The sequence below is a fragment of the Xenopus tropicalis genome, chromosome 8 (assembly GCF_000004195.4).
Source record: "Xenopus tropicalis strain Nigerian chromosome 8, UCB_Xtro_10.0, whole genome shotgun sequence".
In the NCBI taxonomy this organism is placed as follows: domain Eukaryota; kingdom Metazoa; phylum Chordata; class Amphibia; order Anura; family Pipidae; genus Xenopus; species Xenopus tropicalis.
The window spans coordinates 137110233-137132850 of NC_030684.2; the positions used below are offsets into that span (position 1 = coordinate 137110233).

The 22618-nt window shown below is 45.7% G+C and overlaps 1 protein-coding gene across 1 annotated transcript in view; it reads right to left on the reverse strand.

Annotated features, from left to right (window-relative positions):
- Nucleotides 1-12838: 12838 nt before the first annotated feature.
- The window catches only part of vangl2 (VANGL planar cell polarity protein 2), a 53184-nt gene continuing 43404 nt past the window's right edge, over nucleotides 12839-22618 (reverse strand). The window contains 3 exon segments of the mRNA NM_001032310.1: nucleotides 12839-14544; nucleotides 18244-18475; nucleotides 20434-20569. Coding sequence (NP_001027481.1) covers nucleotides 14284-14544; nucleotides 18244-18475; nucleotides 20434-20569 — 629 coding nt within the window. The 3' untranslated portion in view covers nucleotides 12839-14283.

Consider the following 22618-nt stretch of genomic DNA (forward strand, 5'->3'; position numbering starts at 1 on the left):
TGTATCTCCCCAAGGAGTCAAACTATTTTACCCCATTGGCAAAAAACAAATGTATTTGGGAAATTTATTATAATACAACCCAATGGGAAATTTGTCTTTCACACCTTTTCATCCAGGAAAAAAAAATACTAGGATAGAATGTTAAATATAGGAAAATTCCCTGATCATTTTACATTTCTTCCACTGGTAATAACGGATTTTCCCATTTTACCACCAATGAAAATATTAAATATAAAATCAGTAAAATAATATAGTAAGATCTTGAAATAAAGAAACATTTTGTCACCAATGAAAAACCGTTTCCTCTGGAGACGTTCCCATAGTTACAGTTAGCCCGGAATTCCCTAGGTTAGAAAAAACATTCGAAAAATAAAACGGGAACATTTTTGATCATTCTTAAAGAAAACTCTAGAGAACAACAATTAGGAACCCACTTTTTTGGATTCGGCTGAACCCCCGGAAACCTTTGTAAAGGATTCGGCCGAATACTGCCTTACTGCTTATGCCAATTAGGTTTTGGAAGGGTTATAAGTCACGTGACTTTTTGGATTCGGTTTGGCCAAAGACATGGATTCGGACAATTCCGAATCTTTGCCAAATCCGAATCCTGAACTGAATCCTGGATTCGGTGCAACCCTAGTAACAATAAATATGGGAAAATTGGTTTCCACCGGCAATAAAAATGGGGAAACAAAATTCAAAATGGCTACGTGGCAGATGGGATTTAATGTGGGTAAATGGAAGGCCATGCACCTGGGATGTAACAATGTGCAGCCGCTTCAGGTTAATATCAATTAAAGCCTAAAGGCATTCTGTTTAAGTACTTACTGCATATCTAAACTCCCAGATCCCTGCTTGCTTCTCTGAGATATGGTGCTGGCAGCCTACAGCAGTGTGAGGCCTACAGTCACTGATATCTCCCGCCCCTTCCTGTCGGCTTCAGTAGCAATGCCCATGTGTGCAACCTGATCCTGTCTTCTGCTCTGAGCTACACATGCCCACCAGCCAATCAGAAGCGGATCTGCAGAGGGGAGGAGGGAATGAAACACATGGGCAGAATGAAGCAAGGAGGGAAAGGAAGGGAGAATACCTTTTTAAAGATGGCTGCCTGTTCTAGAAAACAGATAGAAAATATGAAGTAAGTTAGGTGAGCCAAGCGTGTGGCATTTTCACTAAACAATAGGAGGACTATTGGGCAGTATGCTTTTTACATATTGACTTGCATTCTCCAGTCCTTGTAGATAATAAACTTGGCTGTAGCAAGCAATGCCAGGCAGCAGCTGCAAGGGCAAACAGGGTTTTGAGCTGTATTAAAAGGGTATAGATTCACAGGGTATAGAACACTCACCCCAAATCCCCCCCTAACTGGCCTTCAGGCTGGGCCCCCTTAGCCCATAACAAGGTTACAGATATATAGAAACATTGGGGTAACAGTCACCCTGCTATAGTTCCAGGGGTACCCAGGGCACAAATAAGCACTCACCCCCAAATCCCCCCCTAACTGGCCTTCAGGCTGGGCCCCCTTAGCCCATAACAAGGTTACAGATATATAGAAACATTGGGGTAACAGTCACCCTGCTATAGTTCCAGGGGTACCCAAGGCACAAATAAGCACTCACCCCAAATCCCCCCCTAACTGGCCTTCAGGCTGGGCCCCCTTAGCCCATAACAAGGTTACAGATATATAGAAACATTGGGGTAACAGTCACCCTGCTATAGTTCCAGGGGTACCCAAGGCACAAATAAGCACTCACCCCAAATCCCCCCCTAACTGGCCTTCAGGCTGGGCCCCCTTAGCCCATAACAAGGTTACAGATATATAGAAACATTGGGGTAACAGTCACCCCGCTATAGTTCCAGGGGTACCCAGGGCACAAATAAGCACTCACCCCAAATCCCCCCCTAACTGGCCTTCAGGCTGGGCCCCCTTAGCCCATAACAAGGTTACAGATATATAGAAACATTGGGGTAACAGTCACCCCGCTATAGTTCCAGGGGTACCCAGGGCACAAAAAAGTATATAAATATATATTTATAAAACAAATACCTAATACGGTAGATTGAAAAGAAAATTAAATCTGAGTTGAGGGCTTTAAAACAAAAATATTGCAAAATACCATGAGAGTTGGTAAAAGATGGGAGCAGTTGAATAAACTCACCAGCAGGGGGCAGGATAGTACAACACATAATAAAGCTGAACTATTTTCTCTGCATTGAGCATTTACAAGTGCCCCCTACAGTACAGTCCCTATAGAGAGATATAGGGTCAGTTAACTCCTGCATTCCCATACAGTGGAACTCCAGTACTCAGACACTACCCATATACAAACCTATCCCTTTCTCACATTCCCAGGCCTAACCAAGGCAGGCACCGATAATTTCTACTCCAGTTGCCCTAAATGGCCTTCCGGTTGGGGCCCCTAGGAGGGCCAGTCCTACCAGATATATGGACTTCACTGGCATTCAACTATCCCCTGGAACACAGCAGCAACAATGTGCCGGAGAGCAGAATGCATCTACATTTACACTGCATGGCACCGGAACAGACATAATAGTCGATTATTTTCAATCAGGGATGCACAAAATCCATTATTTTTGGGTTTGGCCGAACACCAAATCCTACGTGAAAGATTCAGCTGAATGCCGAACCGAATCCTAACTTGGATATGGAAGGGTTAAATAGAAGCACATTGTAAGAATGTTTCATTTTCCATGATCATGTAAGTCATGTGATTATAAAATCTTGTACAGTCAAAATAATCCCCTAATTTCTGTAGTCCATAGTTACTACCCCCTTTATAGGCCCCCAGCGCAGCCTGATCACTGGCCTAAGGCTTGGCCGGGTCAGCTTCATTATGGCCGCCATGCAGTTGGTGGAAGTGGGGTCTATGCTGGCTAGGCATTATGTAACGAAAGCCTATCTGTGTTTGCCTTCATTTAGTAGGGCTTTCTACAGCAATCCATGAAGACGTATGATGATGACATGTGAACTTCCCCTTTAATCAGTACACGGCAAGAAAGAACCCAATGGGGTTTATGAAACCAGGTGTTTAGACGCCAACAGCCCAACACCTTCCCCTAAATACAGTGGAATCTTCTACCTATCTTTTCACCTTTTTGCTATTGAAAATTCAAAATTGTCAGGGGGAATTTGTCCATAATTATCATTCTTTCCCATTTTTTTTTCTCCCCATAAAAGATGTGAAACAGTTGCAGAAAAATAGCAAAAACATTTTTTTCAGGAATTTTTTTTCGTTTGTTTTTTACTGTGATAGAATGTGGAAGGTATGAGGGGAAATTTTTTCCAAACCTTTGATATATCTGCCCCAAGAAGGGCAGGTTTATTGCACCAGGGTGGGACTGGCCTACTGAGCTACCAGGGTAAAGCCCAATGTGCCCCGACCCTGTTGGGCCCTGCCCGCACCATGTTCCACCCCTGCTCTGCTGCTTACTTGCTGTGAAAAAATAAAGATGGCCGCGTGTTCCAAAGTGGAATGCACGGCCATTTTAATTTTTCACAGCAAGTAAGCAGTGCAGGAGTGGTGGTGGCTGGGGGCAGAGCAGGGAGCGGTGGTGGGCCCTTAACTCGGCCACCCAGTGGGCCCCAGGTACCCCAGTCTCAATCTGTATCTCCCCAAGGAGTCAAACTATTTTACCCCATTGGCAAAAAACAAATGTATTTGGGAAATTTATTATAATACAAGCCAATGGGAAATTTGTCTTTCACACCTTTTCATCCAGGAAAAAAAAATACTAGGATAGAATGTTAAATATAGGAAAAATCCCTGATCATTTTACATTTCTTCCACTGGTAATAACGGATTTTCCCATGTTACCACCAATGAAAATATTAAATATAAAATCAGTAAAATAATATAGTAAGATCTTGAAATAAAGAAACATTTTGTCACCAATGAAAAACCGTTTCCTCTGGAAACGTTCCCATAGTTACAGTTAGCCCGGAATTCCCTAGGTTAGAAAAAACATTCGAAAAATAAAACGGGAACATTTTTGATCATTCTTAAAGAAAACTCTAGAGAACAAAAATTAGGAACCCACTTTTTTGGATTCGGCTGAACCCCCGGAAACCTTTGTAAAGGATTCGGCCGAATACTGCCTTACTACTTATGCCAATTAGGTTTTGGAAGGGTTATAAGTCACGTGACTTTTTGGATTCGGTTTGGCCAAAGACATGGATTCGGACATTTCCGAATCTTCGCCAAATCCGAATCCTGAACTGAATCCTGGATTCGGTGCAACCCTAGTAACAATAAATATGGGAAAATTGGTTTCCACCGGCAATAAAAATGGGGAAACAAAATTCAAAATGGCTACGTGGCAGATGGGATTTAATGTGGGTAAATGGAAGGCCATGCACCTGGGATGTAACAATGTGCAGCCGCTTCAGGTTAATATCAATTAAAGCCTAAAGGCATTCTGTTTAAGTACTTACTGCATATCTAAACTCCCAGATCCCTGCTTGCTTCTCTGAGATATGGTGCTGGCAGCCTACAGCAGTGTGAGGCCTACAGTCACTGATATCTCCCGCCCCTTCCTGTCGGCTTCAGTAGCAATGCCCATGTGTGCAACCTGATCCTGTCTGCTGCTCTGAGCTACACATGCCCACCAGCCAATCAGAAGCGGATCTGGCAGAGGGGAGGGAATGAAACACATGTGCAGTATGAAGCAAGGAGGGAAAGGAAGGGAGAATACCTTTTTAAAGATGGCTGCCTGTTCTAGAAAACAGATAGAAAATATGAAGTAAGTTAGGTGAGCCAAACGTGTGGCGTTTTCACTAAACAATAGGAGGACTATTGGGCAGTATGCTTTTTACATATTGACTTGCATTCTCCAGTCCTTGTAGATAATAAACTTGGCTGTAGCAAGCAATGCCAGGCAGCAGCTGCAAGGGCAAACAGGGTACAGAGCTGTATTAAAAGGGGTATAGAACACTCACCCCAAATCCCCCCCTAACTGGCCTTCAGGCTGGGCCCCCTTAGCCCATAACAAGGTTACAGATATATAGAAACATTGGGGTAACAGTCACCCTGCTATAGTTCCAGGGGTACCCAGGGCACAAATAAACACTCACCCCAAATCCCCCCCTAACTGGCCTTCAGGCTGGGCCCCCTTAGCCCATAACAAGGTTACAGATATATAGAAACATTGGGGTAACAGTCACCCCGCTATAGTTCCAGGGGTACCCAGGGCACAAATAAGCACTCACCCCAAATCCCCCCCTAACTGGCCTTCAGGCTGGGCCCCCTTAGCCCATAACAAGGTTACAGATATATAGAAACATTGGGGTAACAGTCACCCCGCTATAGTTCCAGGGGTACCCAGGGCACAAATAAGCACTCACCCCAAATCCCCCCCTAACTGGCCTTCAGGCTGGGCCCCCTTAGCCCATAACAAGGTTACAGATATATAGAAACATTGGGGTAACAGTCACCCTGCTATAGTTCCAGGGGTACCCAGGGCACAAATAAGCACTCACCCCAAATCCCCCCCTAACTGGCCTTCAGGCTGGGCCCCCTTAGCCCATAACAAGGTTACAGATACATAGAAACATTGGGGTAACAGTCACCCTGCTATAGTTCCAGGGGTACCCAGGGCACAAATAAGCACTCACCCCAAATCCCCCCCTAACTGGCCTTCAGGCCGGGCCCCCTTAGCCCATAACAAGGTTACAGATATATAGAAACATTGGGGTAACAGTCACCCCGCTATAGTTCCAGGGGTACCCAGGGCACAAATAAGCACTCACCCCAAATCCCCCCTAACTGGCCTTCAGGCTGGGCCCCCTTAGCCCATAACAAGGTTACAGATATATAGAAACATTGGGGTAACAGTCACCCCGCTATAGTTCCAGGGGTACCCAGGGCACTAAAAAGTATATAAATATATATTTATAAAACAAATACCTAATACGGTAGATTGAAAAGAAAATTAAATCTGAGTTGAGGGCTTTAAAACAAAAATATTGCAAAATACAATGAGAGTGGGTAAAAGATGGGAGCAGTTGAATAAACTCACCAGCAGGGGGCAGGATAGTACAACACATAATAAAGTTGAACTATTTTCTCTGCATTGAGCATTTACAAGTGCCCCCTACAGTACAGTCCCTATAGAGAGATATAGGGTCAGTTAACTCCTGCATTCCCATACAGTGGGACTCCAGTACTCAGACACTACCCATATACAAAGCTATCCCTTTCTCACATTCCCAGGCCTAACCAAGGCAGGCACCGATAATTTCTACTCCAGTTGCCCTAAATGGCCTTGAGGTTGGGGCCCCTAGGAGGGCCAGTCCTACCAGATATATGGACTTCACTGGCATTCAACTATCCCCTGGAACACAGCAGCAACAATGTGCCGGAGAGCAGAATGCATCTACATTTACACTGCATGGCACAGGAACAGACATAATAGTCGATAATTTTCAATCAGGGATGCACAAAATCCATTATTTTTGGGTTTGGCCGAACACCAAATCCTACGTGAAAGATTCAGCTGAATGCCGAACCGAATCCTAACTTGGATATGGAAGGGTTAAATAGAAGCACATTGTAAGAATTTTTCATTTTCCATGATCATGTAAGTCATGTGATTATAAAATCTTGTACAGTCAAAATAATCCCCTAATTACTGTAGTCCATAGTTACTACCCCCTTTATAGGCCCCCAGCGCAGCCTGATCACTGGCCTAAGGCTTGGCCGGGTCAGCTTCATTATGGCCGCCATGTGTTTGGTGGAAGTGGGGTCTATGCTGGCTAGGCATTATGTAACGAAAGCCTATCTGTGTTTGCCTTCATTTAGTAGGGCTTTCTACAGCAATCCATGAAGACGTATGATGATGACATGTGAACTTCCCCTTTAATCAGTACACGGCAAGAAAGAACCCAATGGGGTTTATGAAACCAGGTGTTTAGACGCCAACAGCCCAACACCTTCCCCTAAATACAGTGGAATCTTCTACCTATCTTTTCACCTTTTTGCTATTGAAAATTCAAAATTGTCAGGGGGAATTTGTCTATAATTATCATTCTTTCCCATTTTTTTTTCTCCCCATAAAAGATGTGAAACAGTTGCAGAAAAATAGCAAAAACATTTTTTTCCGTTTGTTTTTTACTGTGATAGAATGTGGAAGGTATGAGGGGAAATTTGTTCCAAACCTTTGATATATCTGCCCCAAGAAGGGCAGGTTTATTGCACCAGGGTGGGACTGGCCTACTGAGCTACCAGGGTAAAACCCAATGTGCCCCGACCCTGTTGGGCCCTGCCCGCACCATGTTCCACCCCTGCTCTGCTGCTTACTTGCTGTGAAAAAATTAAGATGGCCGCGTGTTCCAAAGTGGAATGCACGGCCATTTTAATTTTTCACAGCATGTAAGCAGTGCAGGAGTGGCGGTGGCTGGGGGCAGAGCAGGGAGCGGTGGTGGGCCCTTAACTCGGCCACCCAGTGGGCCCCAGGTACCCCAGTCTCAATCTGTATCTCCCCAAAAAGTCAAACTATTTTACCCCATTGGCAAAAAACAAATGTATTTGGGAAATTTATTATAATACAAGCCAATGGGAAATTTGTCTTTCACACCTTTTCATCCAGGAAAAAAAAAATACTAGGATAGAATGTTAAATATAGGAAAAATCCCTGATCATTTTACATTTCTTCCACTGGTAATAACGGATTTTCCCAGTTTACCACCAATGAAAATATTAAATATAAAATCAGTAAAATAATATAGTAAGATCTTGAAATAAAGAAACATTTTGTCACCAATGAAAAACCGTTTCCTCTGGAAACGTTCCCATAGTTACAGTTAGCCCGGAATTCCCTAGGTTAGAAAAAACATTCGAAAAATAAAACGGGAACATTTTTGATCATTCTTAAAGAAAACTCTAGAGAACAACAATTAGGAACCCACTTTTTTGGATTCGGCTGAACCCCCGGAAACCTTTGTAAAGGATTCGGCCGAATACTGCCTTACTGCTTATGCCAATTAGGTTTTGGAAGGGTTATAAGTCACGTGACTTTTTGGATTCGGTTTGGCCAAAGACATGGATTCGGACAATTCTGAATCTTCGCCAAATCCGAATCCTGAACTGAATCCTGGATTCGGTGCAACCCTAGTAACAATAAATATGGGAAAATTGGTTTCCACCGGCAATAAAAATGGGGAAACAAAATTCAAAATGGCTACGTGGCAGATGGGATTTAATGTGGGTAAATGGAAGGCCATGCACCTGGGATGTAACAATGTGCAGCCGCTTCAGGTTAATATCAATTAAAGCCTAAAGGCATTCTGTTTAAGTACTTACTGCATATCTAAACTCCCAGATCCCTGCTTGCTTCTCTGAGATATGGTGCTGGCAGCCTACAGCAGTGTGAGGCCTACAGTCACTGATATCTCCCGCCCCTTCCTGTCGGCTTCAGTAGCAATGCCCATGTGTGCAACCTGATCCTGTCTGCTGCTCTGAGCTACACATGCCCAGCAGCCAATCAGAAGCGGATCTGGCAGAGGGGAGGGAATGAAACACATGGGCAGTATGAAGCAAGGAGGGAAAGGAAGGGAGAATACCTTTTTAAAGATGGCTGCCTGTTCTAGAAAACAGATAGAAAATATGAAGTAAGTTAGGTGAGCCAAGCGTGTGGCGTTTTCACTAAACTATAGGAGGACTATTGGGCAGTATGCTTTTTACATATTGACTTGCATTCTCCAGTCCTTGTAGATAATAAACTTGGCTGTAGCAAGCAATGCCAGGCAGCAGCTGCAAGGGCAAACAGGGTACAGAGCTGTATTAAAAGGGGTATAGATTCATGGGGTATAGAACACTCACCCCAAATCCCCCCCTAACTGGCCTTCAGGCTGGGCCCCCTTAGCCCATAACAAGGTTACAGATATATAGAAACATTGGGGTACCAGTCACCCCGCTATAGTTCCAGGGGTACCCAGGGCACAAATAAGCACTCACCCCAAATCCCCCCCTAACTGGCCTTCAGGCTGGGCCCCCTTAGCCCATAACAAGGTTACAGATATATAGAAACATTGGGGTAACAGTCACCCTGCTATAGTTCCAGGGGTACCCAGGGCACAAATAAGCACTCACCCCAAATCCCCCCCTAACTGGCCTTCAGGCTGGGCCCCCTTAGCCCATAACAAGGTTACAGATATATAGAAACATTGGGGTAACAGTCACCCTGCTATAGTTCCAGGGGTACCCAGGGCACAAATAAGCACTCACCCCAAATCCCCCCCTAACTGGCCTTCAGGCTGGGCCCCCTTAGCCCATAACAAGGTTACAGATATATAGAAACATTGGGGTAACAGTCACCCCGCTATAGTTCCAGGGGTACCCAGGGCACACACTCACCCCAAATCCCCCCCTAACTGGCCTTCAGGCTGGGCCCCCTTAGCCCATAACAAGGTTACAGATATATAGAAACATTGGGGTAACAGTCACCCTGCTATAGTTCCAGGGGTACCCAGGGCACAAATAAGCACTCACCCCAAATCCCCCCCTAACTGGCCTTCAGGCTGGGCCCCCTTAGCCCATAACAAGGTTACAGATATATAGAAACATTGGGGTAACAGTCACCCTGCTATAGTTCCAGGGGTACCCAGGGCACAAATAAGCACTCACCCCAAATCCCCCCTAACTGGCCTTCAGGCTGGGCCCCCTTAGCCCATAACAATGTTACAGATATATAGAAACATTGGGGTAACAGTCACCCCGCTATAGTTCCAGGGGTACCCAGGGCACAAATAAGCACTCACCCCAAATCCCCCCCTAACTGGCCTTCAGGCTGGGCCCCCTTAGCCCATAACAAGGTTACAGATATATAGAAACATTGGGGTAACAGTCACCCCGCTATAGTTCCAGGGGTACCCAGGGCACTAAAAAGTATATAAATATATATTTATAAAACAAATCCCTGATACGGTAGATTGAAAAGAAAATTAAATCTGAGTTGAGGGCTTTAAAACAAAAATATTGCAAAATACCATGAGAGTGGGTAAAAGATAGGAGCAGTTGAATAAACTCACCAGCAGGGGGCAGGATAGTACAACACATAATAAAGTTGAACATGTTTCTCTGCATTGAGCATTTACAAGTGCCCCCTACAGTACAGTCCCTATAGAGAGATATAGGGTCAGTTAACTCCTGCATTCCCATACAGTGGAACTCCAGTACTCAGACACTACCCATATACAAACCTATCCCTTTCTCACATTCCCAGGCCTAACCAAGGCAGGCACCGATAATTTCTACTCCAGTTGCCCTAAATGGCCTTCCGGTTGGGGCCCCTAGGAGGGCCAGTCCTACCAGATATATGGACTTCACTGGCATTCAACTATCCCCTGGAACACAGCAGCAACAATGTGCCGGAGAGCAGAATGCATCTACATTTACACTGCATGGCACCGGAACAGACATAATAGTCGATTATTTTCAATCAGGGATGCACAAAATCCATTATTTTTGGGTTTGGCCGAACACCAAATCCTACGTGAAAGATTCAGCTGAATGCCGAACCGAATCCTAACTTGGATATGGAAGGGTTAAATAGAAGCACATTGTAAGAATGTTTCATTTTCCGTGATCATGTAAGTCATGTGATTATAAAATCTTGTACAGTCAAAATAATCCCCTAATTTCTGTAGTCCATAGTTACTACCCCCTTTATAGGCCCCCAGCGCAGCCTGATCACTGGCCTAAGGCTTGGCCGGGTCAGCTTCATTATGGCCGCCATGTGTTTGGTGGAAGTGGGGTCTATGCTGGCTAGGCATTATGTAACGAAAGCCTATCTGTATTTGCCTTCATTTAGTAGGGCTTTCTACAGCAAACCATGAAGACGTATGATGATGACATGTGAACTTCCCCTTTAATCAGTACACGGCAAGAAAGAACCCAATGGGGTTTATGAAACCAGGTGTTTAGACGCCAACAGCCCAACTCCTTCCCCTAAATACAGTGGAATCTTCTACCTATCTTTTCACCTTTTTGCTATTGAAAATTCAAAATTGTCAGGGGGAATTTGTCTATAATTATCATTCTTTCCCATTTTTTTTTCTCCCCATAAAAGATGTGAAACAGTTGCAGAAAAATAGCAAAAACATTTTTTTCATTTGTTTTTTACTGTGATAGAATGTGGAAGGTATGAGGGGAAATTTGTTCCAAACCTTTGATATATCTGCCCCAAGAAGGGCAGGTTTATTGCACCAGGGTGGGACTGGCCTACTGAGCTACCAGGGTAAAACCCAATGTGCCCCGACCCTGTTGGGCCCTGCCCGCACCATGTTCCACCCCTGCTCTGCTGCTTACTTGCTGTGAAAAAATAAAGATGGCCGCGTGTTCCAAAGTGGAATGCACGGCCATTTTAATTTTTCACAGCAAGTAAGCAGTGCAGGAGTGGTGGTGGCTGGGGGCAGAGCAGGGAGCGGTGGTGGGCCCTTAACTCGGCCACCCAGTGGGCCCCAGGTACCCCAGTCTCAATCTGTATCTCCCCAAGGAGTCAAACTATTTTACCCCATTGGCAAAAAACAAATGTATTTGGGAAATTTATTATAATACAAGCCAATGGGAAATTTGTCTTTCATACCTTTTCATCCAGGAAAAAAAAAATACTAGGATAGAATGTTAAATATAGAAATATAGGGGGTTATTCTTCCCCTTTACAGAGCGCTGGTAAGGCCCCCATACACGTTGAGATCCGTTTGCTTGGTGAGGTCACCAAGCGAGTGGATCTTCACCCGATACCCCCACCTACGGGTGGGTGATATCGGGGAGCGTGTAGGTAAAAAAGGAAAATATTGACATCAATGGGGCAGTCGGTTCGGAGACTGCATCAATGAGCCGATGCGGTCCCTGATCCGACTGAATTTTCTAACCTTGCCGATCTATATCTGCCCAATTTCAGGCCAGATGTCGGTCGGGCAGGCCCGTCGTTTCTGCCCCTACACTGGCCGATAAGCTGCCGAATCGGTCCAAGGGACCCATATCGGCAGCTACAATCAGCCTGTGTATGGGGACCTTAGGGCCCCATCTAGAATACGCTGTTCTGTTTTGGTCTCCAGTGCTCAAACGAGAGTTAGAGAGGGTCCAGAGAAGGGCAACTAAGCTGGTAAAGGGTATGAGAAGTCTCAGTTATGGGGAAAGACTGGCCAAGTTGGGTCTGTTTACACTGGAGAAGAGGCGCTTAAGGGGGGACATGATAACTATGTATAAATATATAAGGGGATCATATAATAACCTTTCTAATGTTTTATTTACCAGTAGGTCCTTCCAACGGGCACGAGGGCACCCACTCCGTTTAGAAGAAGGGAGGTTCCATTTAAATATTGGGAAAGGGTTTGTTACTGTGAGAGCTGTGAAGTTCTGGAATTCCCTCCCCGAATCAGTCGTACTGGCTGATACATTATATAGGTACAAGGAGGGGCTGGGTGGGTATTTAGCAAGTGAGGGAATACAGGGGTAGGGGAGATAGCTGATCCAGGGACTGGTCCCATTGCCATCTTGGAGTCAGGAAGGAATTTTTCCCCTCTGCGGCAAATTAGAGAGGCTTCAGATGGGGTTTTTGCCTTCCTCTGGATCAACTAGTAGTTAGGCAGGTTATATATAGGCATTATGGTTGAACGTGATGGACATAGGTCTTTTTTCAACCTAACTTACTATGTTACTATGTTGCAAGAACCCAAAGACACAATCGCTCAGTGGCTAAATTCCGTTTCAAATCTTGAAATCTTATCTTTGTTTCTGGATTAATTTAAAAAAAAAAAAAATATCTGTATTGGCCCAGCCACCCCTCCTGGGTAATAAACGGATCCTTCCAATCACAGTTAGGTAGTGTAAAAACAACTTTATTATTGACGTCCTTCAGTGGTGAGAGGCTACAAACATTACAAGTCTTCGGTTCCACTCGCAAAGTACAGTAACAATCTGAACCTGAACAGTAAACAGACAGGCGGAATTTTATTTCCCCCCCCCCCCCCCCCCCCGCAATTTGGAACTTTCCAGAGAATTAATGCCATGGGGAAATCAACAAAAACGCCTTTTTAAAAAACAGTACTAACGACCCTTGGCTTAAATAAAAAGCGCGGTACTAGGAATTCCCACTGTCAGGGAATTTCAAATTGAATACCCGATACCCAATAACAATTCCGTCGATAAATCTGGCCACGTGTGATGTAAACAAATGCTGATTTGCTAGTGCATTGTGTAGTGAAGAACAATCCAGAATAATCATGGGCCTGGAATGTAACAGCCGGTTCAATAGTCATTTTTGTTTGTTTTCCCTGGTCGGTGTCGATGATTGAACTGCATAGGCAATGCAAGCCACGCCTTCAGATCCTCTCACCCATTCACAGTGGGCAGCAAGGACAAGGCCACGCCCTTCTGCAGGCGGAGTCGGGAATCCAGTCCAGAAGAGCAAATACGTCATGTTCCGCAATTACAAAATGGGGGCCTTATTTTTTTATTTTTTTTTTACGAAGTGTCTCAACAAAAGTAGAAAAATTTTGTACAAAGAGGGTAATAAAATAATAGTGCCACAAGGTTAGTGGTTATTGAGCAGAATGGCTGGAAAATACAAAAAAAAAAAACAACCCCCTACTGAAGTCAACAAATACAGTAGAACCATCCCTTTTAGGTCCCACAACCCATCCTGCCCAATCCAAACGTCAGCTTCTTGAAGTGGGTGGATAGAAGTCTTTTCCTGGAAATCGGCCGTTTTGGCCTTTATTCGAGTTGCTTTGAATGTCCTCGAGTCAACGTGCCACGGAGTAATGGAGTCTGTCGTGGGTGAGAACGGGACCCTCTGGGGCCAGCACCAGGAAGGTAGGTTGGTACAAAACATGTAGAATAAACGGATAGCCCTTGAACGTTGGCAAGAGATAGTTGTATCCTTTATGGCCTTTATCGGTGAAGGCAATTATTGCGAGATGGTAGGAAGAGGAGGGACCACGGACCGGTCAAGTTTTGTACAGTGTTTATCGGCTCCTGATACTGGACAACCATTGGGCACACTGGTATTTGGAAGAAAGAGCTTTATTTCCCTTCTGTCTTGTACGATCCCTGCGTAAAGAGAGTAATGGAGCATGGTAGTTGGAAGATGCAGTAAATCCTGGGTTGGTACGTTGCCAAGGTGGCATCTAACAATCAGAAGTGGAGACCCAAGGAAGTCCCCACCAGCAGGAAAGATTGTGCAAGGGCGCTTTTGAGACAACATGTTCCACCAACATGTTTCCTTTAGATCTCTTTCCACCTGCCCAGCGGGTCGTGTCTTTCAAACCGAGGTCTCTGATTGAAGTCTCATGACAAACTTGTGAGACTTGGGGTCCACAAACTCCTCGGACAGCTTAAAGAAGGGGATCTTTTTAGTGCTGACCACAAGGCTAAAGTCTTGGCGCTTCAAAACAAACACAACACCGTCCTTCAGACCGTTGGTTACAGGTTCCTCGCTGACCAATGTCCACTGCTTCGCCAGCCAGCGGTCTTTGTGGTACTGGATAGTTGGGCCCGGGCCTAGGTACCGCTCCAGAAAAGCCTGTCCATTTTAAAGAAGAAAAAAAAAAAATGTCAGTCAACATGATATTGAGAATGGCATACAGTGACTCTAATCTACACCTAAATACCAGGTACCTCCTTATACATCACCACTTACTAGAGGTTCAACCAACATTCTATTTCCACATGGAATCCTGGTCAGACTGGCCTGCTGGTGGGCCTGGTCCCAGATTAGGACAACTTTTATCAGTCCACCAGTGGGTCCTAATAAAAACATATACTATTTGCCACTAGTGATGCGCAGGCTGGCCAGAAACCTGAGGGGGGAAGACAGAATTGGGCTTGGCATATTGCAGGTGGGTGGTGGACCAGACTTTGCCCACGGCTTTCACCAATATGACATCAACACAGCCTATACACCTTCAGATCCACTCACTTCGCAATGTCAAGCGAACGGACCCTTCTCCTGATATCCCCCACCTACAGGTGGGCGATATCGGGCAAATCCAGGCTAATTCGGTCGTTTGGCCCTGGGGCCAAACGATCGAATTATAACGACAGGTATAGGTGAAGTCGGATTAGGGAGCACATCAACAAGCCAGATCCGACTAAATTTTTTAACCTGCCCGATCAGTATCTCCCCGATTTCAGGCCAGATATTGGTCAGACAGGCACGTCTTTGGTGCCCCTACACAGGCCGATAAGCTGCCAAATGGGTCTAAGGGACCGATATCGGCAGCTACAATCGGCCCGTGTATGGGGACCTTAAGTCCTCCTCCAACCAAATGCTGTCAGGTCATCTATATACCCACTCCTGCCCTGCCCACCCTGGTGACTTCTACGTGTCGATGAGTCTTAAGGTCACAATACATGATGGCCATCCGCTCGCTTGGCTACATCTTCTCCCGATATCCCCACCTATGGTTAGGCGATATCGGACGGATTTAGGCTAAATCGGCTGTTTGGCCCTGGGACCAAACGACTGAATTATAACAACGCTAATGGGCGCAGTCGGTTCGGGGGCCGCATCAATGAGCCGACGCAGTCCCTGATCCGACTAAATTTTTTACCCGGCCCAATTGGTATCTGCCCGATTTCAGGCCAGATATCGGTCGGGCAGGCCCGTCATCTGTGCCCCTACACAGGACGTTAAGCTGCCGAATTTGTCTAAGGGACCGATGTCGGCAGCTACAATCAGCCCGTATATGGCCACCTTAAGTCCTCCTCCAACCAAATGCTGTCGGGTCATCTAGCTACCCATCCGGCCCCGCCCACTTTGGTGACATCAGAGATGAGCAGGTTGACTCGCTGGTCAAGTTTGGGTCAGAAGAGTGTGGATTAGGCCTGACTTTTTGTTGAACTATTGCCATTATCTATATCTTATTGCTGTAAGAGTGGGTCCAAGGTGTCAAGTTGGCGTTAATCTTATAATGGGCAGGTCACGGACTTCTACGTGTCGATGAGTCTAAGACTCACAAAGCACCAATTATAAATGAGGACACCACACAGCGCCATTTTTACAGAAAGACGTAGAGGATACACATATTTCTATGGAGCAGTCGAATGGAGCACATTTAAACCATCAGCAAAGGTTGTTAAACGAGCAACAAAAGCAAAGAGGGAAAAATAACATTAACGTCGCCACTGAAACGCACGTTAAAGGTTTACGATCTTTTTATTTTTCCTGAGCTGCGAGGTTTCAGCGCCTCTCCCAACCCTCCACTAAAGGCCTGGGGGTGCGATTAACATGCATCTGCTTAACACAAAACACGGAATGAACGCGGAGGCTGTAATTAAATATAAATGAAAACAATGAATATTTCATGAAATATTTCAGCTCGGCGTACAGTAAAGGCTGGGAGACAAAATACAGCCCGGGAAGCGTGAAAACCACTCCGAAACCCATCCGAGCGGACAGCAGGGGGCAGCCACGCGCTTCTCTATCCGCCGCCCAGCGGAAAGTCTCGTATCGGGTTACGAGCGGGAAGGGACTCTGATTAACGAGGTTCTGCCTGTAAACCACAGCTTAAGAAATGTGGCCTACATCAGCTTAGCACCTCCATGGGAAAGTTTTGATAGGGCCAGCCAATAGGCATCAGCGGGCAATAATATTCGCTCAAAGAGAAGTGAATGAAACAGAGTAAAACGGTTTCAGTGCTTATAGGACAAGTAAGCACACACAAACCAGAACACACTGGGGCATTTTAAACGGGTGATGCACACCTTAAATTAGGTAATATATATATATATATATATATATATATAATGGGGGGGGGGGGGGGGTTTGTCCTGGTTCTGCCAAGTAGAGGAGAAGCTGGTAGATCAAAATGACCAGCCCACAGATCTCAAAAGCCAACCAAAAGCTGCAGTTAAAGGTGGCCATACACGGGCCAATTCTAGCTGCCGATATCGGTCTCTTAGACCGATTCGGCAGCTAATTGGCCCGTGTATGGGCACCACCGACGGGCCTGCAATCGGGCAGATATCGATCTGGCAGGTTAAAAAAATCTAGTCGGAACCGACTTTGACTATACCCGTCGTTATAATAATTCGATCATTTGGCCCCAGGGCCAAACGATCGAATTAGCCTGGATTCTCCCGATATCGCCCACCCATAGGTGGGGGATATCGGGAGAAGATCCGATCACTTGGCAACATCACCAAGCGAGCGGATCTGAAGGTGTATGGGCACCTTAAAGGTCCCCATACACGGTAAGATCCACTCGCTTGGCGAGATCGCCAAGCGAGCGGATCTTCCCCTGATATCCCCACCTACGGGTGGGCGATATTGGGGAGCATGAAGTTAAAAAAAAAAAAATAATAATCCGATCATTTGGCCCTGGGGCCAAACGACCGGATTATGTAGGCGGCAATGGGGCAGTCAGTTCGGGGACCACATCAACGAGCCGATGCGGCCCCCGATCCGACTGAATCTTTTAACCTGGCCAATCGAGATCTGCCCAATTTCAGGCCAGATATCGGTCAGCCAGTCCGCTCGTTTCTACCCCTACACGGGCAGATAAGCTGCCGAGTCGGTCCAAGGGACCCATATCGGCAGCTTCTATCGGCCCGTGTATGGGGACCTTAAGGGTCTGGCCTATACAGAGCTCATTATCTTACTTTGAGCAAATTGCCCTTATTTATCAGGGAAGGGGGCAGGACCTTTTCGGTGCATTTTAGAACATGTGTTATCTTTAATAAGATTGGAGATAAATATCATCGGTGATGTTGCCCGTACCAACCAATCAGATCTTTGCTTTAGCCTTTTATTAACTCGTAGGTGACTGTTTAAATCGAATGCCCTTTGTAAATAAATGTTAATATTAATAATAATAATAATGATGCCAATTGGTTGCTATGGGCAACACCACCAGTGATATTTATCTCCAATCTTTGCAAACATGCCCGTAAGACTGAAGTCTGCTCAGTGTGCCGTAAGCCAAAAAAATGTAACATAATAAATTATAGCTAATATCCCCGCTTGCGTATTTTCTATTTTTTTCCAGTCATGTGATTCTAGCTAAAATCACATGACTGCAAAAGAAACTAGACAGGCCCATGAAATGTGAAAGTGGGAATTAATTATAAGTTGTTTACAGGCAAAACCAGACACTGTGCCCAACTGGATGCCTGGTTGCCAGATGCAGCATGTGGAAGGATCTTATTGGCCCCTGGCTACGGGAGGGTTTCAGACCCTCAGAACCTCATTTAAGCAGCTCTGATAACTCGGACAACTGACCTTTGGAGTCATGTCGTGGGTGATGCAGAACTCGAGGTGATGAAGAATGCTCTCCATTGTGTGGTACGGCTGCTGCTTGGTTGTCCGTAGGTACTTCTGCATGGCTCTTGCCATAGAGGCAAAGATGGCCTGAGCTGCCTCCCTAGGGTCCATGATCTCTCTGGGGTTCTTTTGGTCTTCGTCTTGTAGCCTTTTGATGTGCGTGAAAGCCTCTTCCACCGCTACCACCAGCCTGGAACAAACAAAAACAGTGAATAACCCGTCGGGCCAGACATCGTCAGTCGTAGGATAGAACAAAGCCAATCATAACACTTATACTGATCTCTCAAAATCTTCAGGATTAGGGCAAAGTATTTGTTGGCCTCGGATTTGGAAATATTCGAGCAACCTTGAGATTAAATACTTCAAAAATTCTCCCTTCTTCTTTGGCAGTGTTATTTCAAGGGAGAATGACACAACCCTAAGCCTGAGATTAGCTCTGATGGATAGCCACTGACAGCTTGCCCCGCGGGCTTCTGCACAAAGTCTAATTGCCAAGAAGGCCCTGTCAATGGGGAAAGCCCTCATTAGAGGGAGAAAGGGAGGAACGGAGAGGTCAGCGGTGCGGCCGTGTGAATGGTAAGCCTTTGTGGTGGAATGGGATAAAAGGGAGAAATTTAGGGAAAATGGCTTGCTGAGCGCCATGCACGTTGTGGTTCAACAATAAATGGAGACCCACTGGTAGGAACAAGAGGCAGCATCAATTCAACTCCTTTTCCAAGACTATTATTTGAGATGAACGAAAGGCGAGAACCAACAATCGCTTCTTTTTTAGCTTTCACACACACACAGATACAAAACCCAATGACACGCCGAAGCCCCATTCCCTATTTGCAACAGATCTGACTAATGATGCCCCATCTCACCAGTGTCTATCCCAGGCTTTCTTCTCTTACCGGGTTCAGTGATCACTGGCTCATCTGGGCTCTCCAGGGCCAGAACCAGGGGAAGACAGAAGGGGTATGTGTCTAGGGTGCAACAGTAGGGGGCACTAGGCACACAGCTAGGTAGGTTTGTTGGGGGTCAGAGGAACAGATGACAAGAGGAAAGCATCACGGGGGAAGACATCAGTGGGCTAGCCTAGGGCCCACTTCCCTGTTGGTCTGGCACTGGATTAGGCTACTAATATTTCACCCTGCTTTATGCTCATGGGGGCCCTGTGCCTACTATGCCAGGTTTTCTACACCTACTAGCCAATCTGTGCTACCCTTAATGTGGCCACACACGTGGCAATTTGCGATCTTACAATCAGCCACTAACCGTTCAGGGCTGAAACGGCAGATAAGGAGGTAGAAACAATAGGATTTCTACCTCCTTCTGCCGATTCAGCGCTGAAGGCAGATTTTGGTCAGGCGCCTTCTATGGCGCCCGATCAAAATCTTTTAACCGGCCCGATCGGCGAGTCGACCGATATTAGCAGCCTTCTGCGATATCGGTCGACTCGCCGACTTGCCATACACGCACCGAATATCGTACGAAACGAGGTTTCATGCGATATTATCGGTGTGTGTATGGCCAGCTTTACCCTAACTGCCTAACTTCAGCCTTCTATAAAGTTTCATGTTGCTTCATGCTTAGGGGAGCCCTGTGCCACAGCCGACAGCCTATCTATAAACACATGCACCATTTTGACCATTACAGTACCCCACATTGGTCAAAATGCCCATAACGGCCATCACTGATCCCTATACATAAAATAAACCAATAAAATGCATGAAAACCACTCTGCTGGTGATAGATGGGCACCTCTTGGAAATAGATGATAACCAATTTGGCTACTTCCATTATAGGACTATGGTGAAAACACTGTGTGGGTCATAGCTCTTAAGGAAGTCAATATGGCTTTTGAGTTATTGGACACGGGGGTTAAATCAGTCACACATACCAACGGAAGGCATCCATACACACAGTTAGAAGGCCATACAAACTCACCGAGACCCAATGGAATGGCAGGTCGGCCTACAACTTGTCTATATATTTTGAAATGGCCAGCTGCTATTGCTACAAACGACCCAAAAGTTTAACAAACGCTATAGGGCCACTTCGACTATGGCTGGCCTAACAGAGCTGAAGAGGAGCCACTGTAGAAGTTGGGTCAATGCTACTTGCGACAACTGAAGCACAATCCCACCAGAATGCGGTTTACCATACCTGGCTTTCCGTTTTCTGACCCGCCGCTCGTGTTCGGCCTCCTCGTAGTAATACTCGTTGTGGCTGTTGTCTCGCCTTCTAGCAGCGGCTGCTATCACGGCTCGGGACTGCCCCGTTGAGTTGTTGGTGGTGTTTTCTGAAGGAACACACAGGCTTCCGTTATTAAAGTGAAGCGGCAAACCCAGAGGCGAAGAAAAGCAAGGAAGCTATGGCTAAGCAAGAGGCCCAGTTTATTTCTCTTGTATGCAGAAGGTATTCATTAATTAGCCATCTAGTTCTCAACCAAGTACTGGGCAACCTTGGAGTGACCCTAAAGCCCAAGGCACCCTGTAGCATTAGGCCTTACGTGCCTCCGAAAGGCAATTAACCCTCAGACAACTGTCCAGCATTTTACTAGCCCATCCATAGACCCAGTCTGATGACCATTAATGGACAAAATGTAGCTGAACATCCTTCCGACTAGATTCCAAGATGGCTGCCCTATAACTTGTTTCCTAGGCGATACTGGGAAGTGGCAGAGAGAAATGGCAGATAATAATGGAAAAGTAAACACAGAAATATACAGGGGCTTAAAAGGAATTAATTTGAAAGGCAGCCCGCAGCCTCCACTTATCCTACATGTCAGCGGAGAGACGAGAGCACGGAAGAGCTTTGAAGTGGCGGCTAACAACTTTCCCATACCCAACACCCGCTGCCCTAAAGGTGCAGAAAGAATCGCTGGGTGCCTTTCTGTAAAAGCCATAAAAATGGGGACATGCTCCTCCCTAACGGTTCTGTCTCTCTGTGAAATGAGAAAAATAAAGGCTGCCTTCTATGTCGGTGAACAGGGTCACCTGAAAATTACTTTATTCATAGGACTATATTGCCCATTGTGGCCACTTGGACAGTATCCATCCATCCATCCATCCATCGGGCCAGCTAGTAGGATATGGTGGAGGAGTCAGCAGTGTATGTAGGGTCAAACAACATCAGCTGGTTGTTCTAAAATAGGGTTCTAACTGCTTAATACATATGACTAGATGGCCCATAGTGGCCACCAGTAGGATACAGTGTATGAATGGTCAAACAACATCAGTAGGTTGTTCTTGAAAACAGTTCTAACTACTTTAGTCATATGACTATATGGGCCATAGTGGTCACTGTGTGGTATCCATTCACTGGGCCGACTAGTAGGATACAGTGGAGGATTTAGCAGTCTGTGGTCAAACAACATTACCAGTTGGTTGTTTTATAATAGGGTTCTTCTAGTTGGCTGTTCTATAATAGGGTTCTTCTAGCTGGCTGTTCTGCAATAGGGTTCTTCTAGCTGGCTGTTCTGCAATAGGGTTCTTCTAGCTGGCTGTTCTGCAATAGGGATCTCCTAGCTGGCTGGTCTACAATAGGGATCTCCTAGCTGGCTGGTCTACAATAGGGTTCTCCTAGCTGGCTGGTCTACAATAGGGATCTCCTAGCTGGCTGGTCTACAATAGGGTTCTTCTAGCTGGCTGTTCTACAATAGGGTTCTTCTAGCTGGCTGTTCTACAATAGGGTTCTTCTAGCTGGCTGTTCTACAATAGGGTTCTTCTAGCTGGCTGTTCTACAATAGGGTTCTTCTAGCTGGCTGTTCTACAATAGGGTTCTTCTAGCTGGCTGTTCTGCAATAGGGTTCTTCTAGCTGGCTGTTCTGCAATAGGGTTCTTCTAGCTGGCTGTTCTGCAATAGGGTTCTTCTAGCTGGCTGTTCTGCAATAGGGTTCTTCTAGCTGGCTGTTCTACAATAGAGTTATTCTAGTTGGCTGTTCTGCAATAGGGTTCTTCTAGCTGTCTGTTCTGCAATAGGGTTCTTCTAGCTGTCTGTTCTGCAATAGGGTCCTTCTAGCTGTCTGTTCTGCAATAGGGTTCTTCTAGCTGTCTGTTCTGCAATAGGGTTCTTCTAGCTGTCTGTTCTGCAATAGGGTTCTTCTAGCTGTCTGTTCTGCAATAGGGTTCTTCTAGCTGTCTGTTCTGCAATAGGTTTCTTCTAGCTCTCTGTTCTGCAATAGGGTTCTTCTAGCTGTCTGTTCTACAGTAGGGATCTTCTAGTTGGTTGCACTTCTCCTTCCTAAGCTAACACAACATTGTATGAACTCCAGGAACAAGCAGAAGAGACATTTCATAAACACTGGGGGGGTATCGAAGGAAACAGGGGAGAAGACACAAAGGTAAAT